Genomic DNA, 12,299 nt, shown 5'->3' on the forward strand with positions numbered 1-12,299 from the left:
TTAGATCTCACGCCATTAATATGACTGTCAGTTGGCCTAGACCATTAACTACCAACGGGAAGCTAGAGAATTATTAATTATTAAAACTGAGTGTGTAAAGAATAGTGAGACATATATAAGATGCGAGAAAATTTATTATCCTCGTATGGTCTAGAAATTTGATATAAGTGTATAAAAATACGTGTTATACGTGACCCTTGTACTTTAAGTACATACAATTTTATAAGTTAAGTTATATAATAGCAATAAACATATGTTTGAAGGATTTTTTTGTTACAGCCATGTCGGCCGATGGGTCGACGACAGATATTCATGGCCTACTCAACGATACTGGTGAGTAAATATTCTTGTTCTTAAAGTAAATAATACAGAGTAACATTCTAGACTTCTGAATGAATGATATAGCGACTCAATAACATTTGTTTTTATATGATTATTTGTTAAAGCGCCCTCTGTTGAAATATGGCTTTACTAAGTACCAATGTTACTAACACAATTGTGTTGTTTAACGCCATCTGTACAAATAATTCTCAAGGCAAGTGCCGTCTTTTGTGAGGTTCTCAATAACGCCACTAGATGGCAATAGTATGTGGTTATTACGTTACAACATTCTTTTAATTTAATATCTTACTCAATAGATGTCATGTGCTGTAAAAAATGTATAAAAACTTTGTATTAACAAATAAAATAGTAATAATTATTATTTTTAAATTTTTTTATACATCATAAAACAAGATTTTGCAAATAACAGGAAAGTCAAAACATATGTATTAATTATGTTATATATGCCACTTATGGGAAATCCCAAGCGTTTACATTCTTCCTATATCAACCTAAAGTGGATTGTTGTGGTCAAAGTGGTAGTACAATAAACACAATGTACCAAATTCATACAGTATAAATTGATGATAATTCAAAATAGCTTAATTGCGATTTAATAATTCTTGATTCAGCTTTCTCAAGGGATTGAGTTCTGACGTTAAAAAATTATACCGGTTTTTTGGAATAACTTTATGTAATTCGAAGCGGAAGTAGGTACCTATGTGATTTGGAGAACTCAAAGTAATATGCAGTCCCATCGTTGTTTTAATTTTGTTTTATTAATTTTTTTCCACATACCTGTTTCGTACATATTTATTATCCCTTCATGATTGAACTCTAAAGATATATGCAATATTGACAGACCATTCTCCCTGGTAACGTTATTAAATCCAATAATTTATACTCGAAGAATATTTTTAAAGGAGATAATCTACAAATTACTTATATTTTAAAATAGAGACGCTACCTAACACTTTTAATGTTTCTTCATAGTAAACACGGACATAATAACGTATTTTGAAAATTTGATATTATCTGTTGAACGGCTTCGGGTTTACCGCACCGGGTCTATTGACGGAGAATACGTGGTTGGAGTAAATTTAATAAAACCGTAGTAATGTCACATTACGTCACTCTTATACCGCTCAGATCTAGTTCTTTCAAACTTAGAATAGACAACTCAAGATAAGACAATTATGAGCCGAGTCTTTGAGAACGCAATTAAGTAGTCATTTCCCAGCAATCAAACGATTCATATGGAAAGTTTCACAAGTGTATATTCATTGAAACTAATAATTCCCCGTCATATTAATTATAGAGTTTTAAATATCTAGACTGGACACGTGTAGGCTATGTTATGGAAACAGAGATCAGTTTTCCACCGGCCATGTTATTGTAAACCTACACGTCTGTTGATGCCGCTTCGGATGTTATGGACAAAATGAATAATTAAATGAACCCTTCTCATATATTAGACATGAATTATTAACGATAATGTGTAGGAGAGGCTTTTTTGTCAAGCAAAATAGTAAATAAGTAACTCAGTAAAATTTCGTTTGACTAGGGTTCTTGCTGAAAATATTTTCTTGCCTTTATTAAATTTTACCATATTAAAACTTCAACTGGGTAAACAACAACATATTCATCATAACAACTAAATCATATTTCAGTAAAGTATCATTATCTTTGTAATAAACCTATATATTTTCATTATTATTAAATATTTTCAATACAATTCATGTATAATTAGATAATCTTCATCAATATAACTTTCGACTTTGGTCTTAACTTGTATATATTGTGCACATATTTTATAATAATTTCACCTTAATTTAAAAGAAAATGGTTTGATTCAGAAAGTCTAAATATATTTACAAAAGCCCTACTTCTTAACGTGTTAATACAATGTAAGTAACGTTTCTATTATAAAATCTCAGAGTATTTATTGTTCAATAGAGATGTTTTGTTATGAAAGTAATGTTATTTAGTGTTAATGGTTCCATTCGCCTAACAAGTCTTCATTCGTATTAATTATATCTGTGCAATGAACCTTTACGTCGTCAACCTAACTTTTGCCTCCAGTATTTTATGGTATGTGGCGCTATGAAGAGAAATTAATCACTATTGCTTTTGTCACATAAAACATTATTGTTGAAAATTAAATTTAACTACTTCATTGAATTTAATTTATCTTAAATTATATATCAATTGATAATAAATTGTTGTTATGCGACTGAATTAAAAGCAATTGATAATATCAAATCGTTTCAAATCTGTCCTCGGCTGATGTGTGCTCTACTTTCTATATATGATCTTAAGACAATACGAACGCTTCCGTATGATGAAGCTAAGAAACTCACACAAAACAATCACTGAATTTATTGACGTTATGTTTTTAAACGTAGGTTCACGTCCATCGTGTTTACTTAATATTATTGCAACGTGTTTACATCTCGGTATAAATATAGATGTAAACATCTCAAACAATCCGCAGGAGGCCAGATAACAATGATTTATTTCACCTTTGACATATAATACAATTAATACGATAAGTAATGGAAACCTTTTATATCATTGGAGACGTTATCTTGTATCTTAAAGTAGAACGTGTGAAATTCCACATGACATTGCATCACTCGTTTTTGTCTAAATTATATTAAATTTTTTTATCATGCTGAATTGAATAGTTCTAGAATTTTCTTTATAAAATATTATAAATGTATTAATTCGTTGATATTACGTGTCTTATTAAAAAAATCGATGAATACAAATAAAACGATTGATTGTTTTTTAACAAAAAATCGTTAGTAACTTCTATAAGTAATTCTAATTTGTATATCTTGCTGCAAAAACATGAACAGATGCATGCAATAACATATATACGAGTATTAACAAATCTTCCGAATAATTTTAATCATACGTAATTAGAAAAAAATCGATTATCCTGTTTTATAAAGGATAATACATTTTTAAAGATGCTCAAATCCAACTAAATATATTCATTTATTACAATAACCTTTCAAACGTTATTTATTTTTAGTTTGCTCCCGGGCTAAATATAAAAATAGAATAATAGAATACAAAAGGAATATACACAAGTTTAAACCGCAAACAGATCTCTACGTGTTATTCCCTCGCTGTCTTCTCAATTATAATATTGGATTTATATAAATAAATTGACTGTTTCATTCAATAAAAACAACATCAGTATTGAAAAACATATTATCGTGTTAAGAACAAACATCACTGGTTCGTTTTAGGGAGCAATTATAATTTGATAACAGTATGGGGTGATGTGCGTGCGTCTCAACACAAGGTTGATGCTTGACGTCGTACACGTCATTACTGGCCTTTCGTTGTGTGCCAATTGAGTTTGTTTCAAAACATTAATACCGACGTTAGTTTTCAACCAGTCTGGATAGACTCGTCAATTGTTTGAGGCGTTCATCAATTCGAAGATTAACATAATTTTGTTATGACATATCACTTAATTGGAAATCGTTGTCTCCTATGAATATAACGACTTGACTTAGAAAGTTAACGCAATCAGTTAGTGTATGGGAAGTTTTAAATTAATATAACGAAAGTTTTAAACAATAATCGATATATCGTATTGATGCCATATATATCTTGATTTCCTGCAGCGATACTTCCTCTGGTTTTCTTTTCCTTTTAAGTTTCCATCCTGCTATACAAATGCGTAAGCAAGTGATTTGCTATGTGGAATACATGTGAATTGATTGGTCTACTACAATGTGCCAGTTGATTTAATTGGAAATGAAATGTGATTGCATTATTGTAACATTTATTAAGAAGATTTTTGTTAATTTACACTAATTAAGATAAAACAATAGTTTAGAGCGATAAGTAGATGTAATCATGAAAATTCACTGATATTGATTACAAATTTCATACTAATCTTCTCATTTAATATTTCATCTTGATTCATATTGTGTTTGATCGTTATGCTTTACACATATTAAGGCTTATTTTAACACAAAAAATAAACGACCGTTAAAAATTAAAAACGTGATTGTTTGTTATTTCTCATATTATATACAATATATTTTAAACTGGAGATTATTTTTGTAGTAACACCGACGAACACTTTTTGTTTGTGACATTATAGATATGTATATATATATATATATATGAAAAAATAACGTCGTAGAAATCAATATTCTAAAAAAAAACCTTTCAAAATTTCCTCGTTAAGTTACTTTAAATAACTTAATCTGTTACGTTTAAAAATAATCTACCTTATTGTCAATGTCATTGTAGTATAGATGTACATAATATATGTCATAATAATAATTTACTACATATAGCATATCTGTTGTAACCCATTCGTTTTATTTTTGGGCACGCGTTCATTGTTTTCATGCATTTCTTTTTTATTTCAGAATCGGATCTCACCGGCCTTTCGCATGTTGGTAAGTCCTCATTTTGTTTTTGTTTTTTTTTTTTTTCATCCATTTCCACACGTCAATGTACTCATGGTGACTGGCTTTTTATTGCAAGGTATTTATAAAATATTTATTTTAAATTTTTTGTAATTTTAAAAATGATGATTTATCTTTAAATTCTTTCTAAAGATATATAAAAGTATACCTTACGTGAGAATAATGTTTTAGTTTCAAGATAAAAATATATATTTTTGTCATATTATAGCAACTGTTTATAGACCGAATAATGAAAATCCAAAACAAATCTGTATTTAGAGTATACTATGAGATTGTAAATGATTATATCTTAATCTTATCTTTATAACTGTTAATCATTCTACTGAGGCAGTCATGTGATAACAACAGTCAATCTACCCTTATAAGATTACTGCATTATGATGACTCACTGAAAATCTAAAAATAAATTGTTTATTATATTTGATATAGATTACAATACGTGAAAATTCACGTCGCAATGTCGTAAAAATGTTTTGTTTTTAAAGAAGTAATTTTTTTCTTTATGATATAGATATATTTTATATCCAACCTCCTTTGATGTCGAGTAAATTTCACTTTAGCTTTCACTTAAAAGTAAAACGAGACTTAAAATAAAATTAATCCATAAAATTTAACTGAACGTTATTATTATTGTTGTAAATCATAAATAATTAATTCCTACATATAATTCCTTATATAATAAATTAAAACACGCTCTATTTTCTCTTGGTGTTCATAAAGTAAATATGAAAGATGAAATATGAAGGTCTGTTGGTATTGAATATTATTTCAGTTTGCGGAAATAAGGAAAACATACACGTTCGTAAAGTTATTTCAAACATTAAGTGTAGAGGAGATAATAAATATTACTTGTTCCGCCTTAAATTGTAAATGACAAACTTTTTTTTGTGTTTTTTTTTAGATCACTTATATTTTATTCATGTCACGTTCTGAAAAATTCGCAACACTTGGAATACAAATAGCGTTTATTGACCTTTGTATATAAAGAACATAGCTGTTGTAAATGGTTTGAACTTTTATATGCACATGAAACTTTTATATGCACATGAATTACGGTTAAGTCGATGTTTCTCTCTCCAGTTATTTAGATATTGTACCGTTATAAGTTGCGTAAGGTAAAAACGTCTCACTTTTAATTCACGATTTCCGTTACACGCACTGTTACTGTTTTATTAGTTGTGTAAGTTTTCGTCACTATTATTAGGCAAAGTGTAAAAACCTGACCAATAAAAAGATCTCTAATAGTAGTGTTCCTAATATTTGACTGAATTTACTACCTTAAAATAAATTTACGTGGCTTAATGTAGAGTTCTTCATCGCGATAATAAAAAATAAATAAATGAATAAAATTACTTTTAAGTAAATTAGAAGAATGGAATAAGTTAAGTTCTAGACATAAGGCTTTAGTTTACAACCATTCAGTAGAAAGATATGAATTTATATTTTTTCCAAAAACATTTAATGCTTTTAATGTTTATATGAATGCTTTTATATTTCTATGCTACTGAATAGTTTTCGTGGGAAGATACAAAAAATTAAAATTCTCAGTTAAAAAGATCAAATGATTTCAGTTAATAAAAAAATTAATGTAAATCAATACTTACTTGAGCTTGCACTATATGTTCTTTGATCATTTTTTTTTGGTTTCCCAAAATATTTAAAAATGATTCTTTGTTATACGTATATATATTTTTCTAATTGAGTTTTCTTCCTTATAATGTTGAGACGTTCAGTGTTTATATCAAATGTAAGCTGGAACATAAACATCACAAGACATTGAACAGAATCAGTACTAACAATAACATCTTCCGCGTTCGTATTCTTTAGCTTGCGATTCATTAAATATCTTATATTAATTTCCTGCTGTCGTGTTTATCAAAAAGTCAAGGCATTATTAGAATGTAATAATTTATTTAAATATAAAATATTGTATTTATAGTATAGTACATTCTTCTACGGGAAACGGGATAAGCAAAAATTCTACCGAAATATTTAAAAAAAATTTGGTGAAGAGTTTAAAACAGCTGTGAATTAACACTGTAAGCGTGAAGTCAGTTATAACGAACTGTCCGGATACCATATGGTTAGTGGAAACTAATAATAATCCACATGTCATTCAAATGAGGTCATTTACATGGCTGGTTATGAAAGGAATTTACCTATATACAATGGACTGATATTTCTACTCAATTTTTTTATAATTAGTAATAACACAACAAAACTGTCACATCGGGAGTTTTTTTTTATGTGAATAGATATAAAAACACTATTTAATACACTAATAAAGTTCTCTTTATCGAACCTTCTAAGTAACTATTCATGTGTCTTTAGACGGTGAAATAAGAACGTACAATTCAGTCTTAAATTGCTACAATCCTTGAGATCTGCACGACAGTCTCTAATAAAAATAGATCACCTTGAGTGATAACCGAAATAAACGATATAACTGGGATGTAACACTGAATGTTACTAAATGCGTTACTAGTTCGTTGTAATCAAACTCTTTCGTTGTAATCAAAAGGGCACATTGCCCTTAACACTATTAATGTTTTGAGATATCACACGACAAATTCAATTTAACCTTCTAAAGGTAACTTCGAAATTAATATAACCTATTCAGAATTAACGTATTTGTTTGAATGTTTGTATGTTTATATATTTTTTGTGTGTGAATTATATTTAATTACACAAAAAGTATAGATAAAATTTTGTATTCAAATTACTTAAGGGATATAAAATGGGCTTATAAATCCTTGAAATTTTTTCTATATTTTATAGTTGAAGTATATACATGCGAGTAAAGTCGCAGGGTGAAACTAGTCAGTTATAAAGCAATTTCAGGAGCATAGTGTTTTTCTAATTACCATTATTACTTGTAACGAGATATTATTAGTAGCGAGCGGTTCAATTAAAGCCCATGAGGGTAATTGGTGTCCGTAGCCTCGAAAAACATTTTTCTAAATATTATATACCATTTTGCTGTTATATTCCACTCACTTTTTTATAAACATCGACTTGATTTGAACTAGAAAAACATTCTCGTAATTTTTAATTACGTAATTTTTCAGTTGTATAAAACTTTGGTACATCTTTTATTTACTTGTCAAAATAAAGGTCACTATTTAATATTAATAATAGTTTTATTTCAAGCTGAACAAAATTAAACAGCGTTTCTACGACTCCTCACAATTACGATATAGGATGTAAAGGTCTTATTGAACCCATATGATGTCTGAAAAAATATGACTTTTGTTACTGCATGTTAAGAAATGAATGTAGTAAATCTAAATGATTTTGTATCAATAACTTAAGATCAATGTTAAAGGTCAGGTACACCTAATATAGATCTGTCATAAAATTTCAAAAATTAAAATCGAAAAGTATATGAATTAAAAAATGAAAAGTAAGTGTTCTGGAAATTAATAAATGTAGTTTAAAAGTTACTTTACTTATATTAATTATATGTTTAAAGATTCGACTAGAATATTATTTTTGGCTTTGAATTCATTTGTTGTGTACGCAAATAACCGCTAATGTGCAATAAAGGCGCTATTATTTGTTTTGGCTTTCCGCAACTATGTCATTGATAAATATTTAACACATTCTGATATAAATTATTCGATAGATATCTGTCAATAAACGTATCTAAAAGAATACAATATATTTTAAATATGAATATATAATTTTGGTCATATTAGCAAGCATGCTATGAGTAAAGTTGTTTTTTTTTTTTTGTTATAATGACAAAGGAAAATATGAGCTCTTCCAACCACACTTTGAACTTTCAAACAAGATTTAAACGAATGTCACTTGTGACAGTCTGATGACTTGATTTGAATAAATTATAATATCAATCATATTAAAACCTGTTCAACTAGACTATGTGACATAAAAGAGCTAAATTTAACTTTTAATCTATGAAAGGAGTAAGTTTTGCCTTTGACTTTGTCTATTATAGCGCTGTGTTTAAAGTATAAAATATGCATTCAATTTCCTATTATTAAATAGAAAAAATGCGAGATTACCTTTTTTATTGCCCCCAATAAACATAGAACACAGTTACATTTAAAATTATATCATTTTACGAATACTATGTTGGGGCGTGATGATATTACAAATTCATAATGCCATTTTTTTTTTAACAAAAGTTAAATATTGTAATTATTGAATGCTATGTAAAAAGGTTTTAATGAAGTCATTATTGACATAACATTGTACCTTTGACCAGCTGTTCTGTATGAGCTTTAATACATTCATCTTACGCAACAATTAAACGTACTGTCTATAAAGTTGATAAAGCGGTTATTAACAAAGTAATTATATTGATAAGCACACAGTTAACCAATTAATTTACATAATTTAATTGTTGAAACATAAGGCTATTACTCAAATATATTGGATCGTATTCTTTTCAATGTAACAATTGTCGAAAAACGTCCCAAGTTAATTTACCACGGAGATTTGATAATTGCGAATGATGTATGAAATAAATTAACATTAATTCCGTCTTTATGTCTATTGTTTTAAGACTCATTAGTACCCAGTCGTCGTGTGTAGCACAATTGGTTTGTTAGCTGGTTATTTTTATTTCCCGCGACGCAATTTGTTTTTCAGACTGGGCGTCGTAAACAAAAACATGTCACTTAGTTTGTATGTGTGCTTTATTTTTGTTAATGGTAATGTCATATTAATTAATATTTCCATAGATGATGGTAGTAAAATTCCGTTGCGTAAACTTTATTTGTTACGATTCATCAATAATCGTAATAGATATACTATTAATAATACAAGAATATTACGAGTGTGGGTTGTTTATTGGAAATGTTGCTTGTGGATAAATATTATGACGTTATATTTGACGGGGTTGCCATGTTTATGTCATTATTTTGATTAGCTGACGGTGTGAGATACGTTTCAAAGAAATGTCTAATAATGTATACGCGATTTTTGCTTTGCAAAACAAACCGTTAGATTCGGTTTGATTATTTTTCTAACGGAAAAAGAATTTGTGGTTTCTGCGCAGTACAAGACACTAAACATGATATGTTTGTAGTATTTATCGAACGTTTTATTACAGCCATTACTAACGAGTTTTTGTGGTTATTCTCGGGTCTTCAATAAAGGTAGATAAAGTAATTTTTATTAAAAACTCTTCTATAAAATTAAAACGTAATAATAGAAAAAATAATTAATGCAGAAAGTAACTCAGGATTAAAATAGTAATAAAATTCAATATTGAAATAAAACACAAAATTTTTTTGAAATGTTTCTGCTTGCTTATAATTTCAAAGAAAATCTTATCATGAAGTAATAATTGCGGTCTGAAAACGTTTGTTACACGATTTCATGGTTAAAATGACGTCACCGATAACGTTCGTGTAGAAATGTTTTGTATTAAATAAAATATACATACTTATTTCTAGGTATGAATTTATAATAAGACTAGAATTAAGTAATAGTGTTTTCATGTTTTATGAATTTTATTTTTGTAAAAGAGTATACTTCACAGAATTCTAATATATAAATAGAAAACGTATAATATACTTTGAACGAATCGTTTAGTATCACATGATACATATTCATTTGAAGTAAGGCTGGTTTCCAAGGTCATCGTATCGTTCCACCAGGAAGAAAACCCGCACTGAATACCGTATTAATAATAGCGCCGTATACGCAAGCTTTTGCGCAATTATTTTGAATATCGTGACGACGTATCGCTTTATGATACAGCCGTTTTAATAGTGATGTCAAATCATTCTGACGTGCATGGACATTGCATATGCAAGTTATGAAGTTTTTTGTAATAGTCATTTAGCAATTTAATATTATTATAGAAAGTTGTCCATGACGTTAGCTAGGTTTTTCAAACTGTGAGTTTTATGTACGAAAAAGCTATAAATATATGGAAAAAATTCAATATAAATTAATAATATTGTTTTAGCATATTTTTGAATATCAATTAGGTATGAAAAGTTGCCACTTCGTGACTAGTTCCCAAGGAAATATCTCATTGTTCGTTATCCACGTCAACTCTTTGAAAAATTCTAATATATTAACAGCCGTATACCAAGTGGTACCATTGATATGGTAATGACCACCTCAAATTAAAAAGCTATTCTCATATTATCTCATTCGTCTCATGATAACCGTGACTGATGGTCTCACAAAGGCGTTCATGACTTTTGTTTCAATAACAGTTTACCTAAACGTGAGCTCATGAGATCATTTTCAATTCATGTTTTAATTAATTCAGGTCACGAATAACACAAATCAGAACTTTCCCATGGCCGTTCTAAAATTATATCAAAGTAATTTTGTGAAATGTTTTAAAATCTCTTGCGCTGGTTTCATGTCTTAACAGATATTGTCACGAGGTTAGCGCATTACATTGTTGCTATTGTCACGACGTGTCACTTTCTAGATGAAAAGTTTGGGACGTTCCCAAATTTACATGAGTATACTATTTATGATGCAACAGAATGTAAAAGAAAATTTTGTTTTGGCGGTACTTAGTTATTTAATAGTAATGACTAGGAATTTCGATTTGGATCGTGGTTCCTATTGATTAATTCCTTGGTTGTTTCAATTCATATGCTAAAAACACAAAACTTTAGTTTCGTTCGTTCTTGTTGATGTACTTTGTGATTTAATATAATTACGTACCCACTAAAATGTAATTCAATACTTTCCGTTTCAGTGAACTGAGATTGAATTAGAAAATCACAATCGAAATCTTTTTTATTTTCCTGGAAATATAAAGTGGCGTTTGTCGAACAAGTTGGAGAAATTTTTCATAATCTTATCTTAATGAAATCTATATGGAACAAATTCCGTTGAATGCAAAAAAAGAATTATCAAATTCAATTTCTTTCAAAATGTTTGGTTAGACACACATGATATGTGCACAAAAAGGAACTTACGATGCATAGAAATTAAGTATTATTTCGCTCGTATTTTTTTATGAATTGATAAGTCTATATAAACATATAATTTTTTTCATATGTATTTATTGATTTGGCCATATGAAAGAAAGAATCAATCAATTCAACCAAAGAGGTTTTAATGTAGAATGAGCTAATGACATGGTCTTTTAACTCAAATGCCCTTGAACCTTGGAATATAAAGACAAACTCGCTTCTAAGACGTCGACAAATATTTTTAGCTAAATATCAGAATAATGCGGACGAAACCAGATTACTAATTGTATAATTAGTGTGACGAAATCTTGTAATGATTAGGGCGTTGCTTTATCAACATTACAAAGATATTAGGTCATAACAATTTTGACACTGATCAGAAAAAATACAAAATTACTTATCACTGTTTACAATCACAAGAGACATTTCAACGCCATAAAGATAACAAACAATAACATATTGTTTATATTCTAATCAGATAACATGCATTTTAACAATAATTCGTTGGAATCGTTACGTTAATACGCAATAAAATAAAAAACATATCAAGGAATCAGTGTCTTTAAAATACTGTTATCTTGTTGATCTGTACTGAAAC

The 12,299-nt window shown here is 28.5% G+C and overlaps 2 protein-coding genes across 5 annotated transcripts in view; one reads left to right on the forward strand and one right to left on the reverse strand.

Moving 5' to 3' along the window:
- LOC116766700 (uncharacterized) overlaps positions 1-6,539 on the reverse strand; it is an 80,377-nt gene extending 73,838 nt beyond the window's left edge. The window contains exon 1 of the mRNA XM_061521633.1: positions 6,389-6,539. Within this exon, the coding sequence (XP_061377617.1) occupies positions 6,389-6,418 (30 nt within the window). The 5' untranslated portion in view covers positions 6,419-6,539. The remainder of the gene's footprint in view (positions 1-6,388) is intronic.
- LOC116767120 (uncharacterized) overlaps positions 1-12,299 on the forward strand; it is a 103,234-nt gene that overhangs the window by 57,725 nt on the left and 33,210 nt on the right. For 3 of the 4 annotated variants that reach the window (XM_032657298.2, XM_032657300.2, XM_032657303.2), the window contains 2 exons: positions 280-333; positions 4,725-4,754. In XM_032657298.2, the coding sequence (XP_032513189.1) occupies positions 280-333; positions 4,725-4,754 (84 nt within the window). The remainder of the gene's footprint in view (positions 1-279; positions 334-4,724; positions 4,755-12,299) is intronic. The other variant, XM_032657299.2, reaches the window with a different exon arrangement.

The sequence above is a fragment of the Danaus plexippus genome, chromosome 10 (genome assembly GCF_018135715.1).
Source record: "Danaus plexippus chromosome 10, MEX_DaPlex, whole genome shotgun sequence".
NCBI classification, from domain to species: Eukaryota; Metazoa; Arthropoda; class Insecta; order Lepidoptera; family Nymphalidae; genus Danaus; species Danaus plexippus.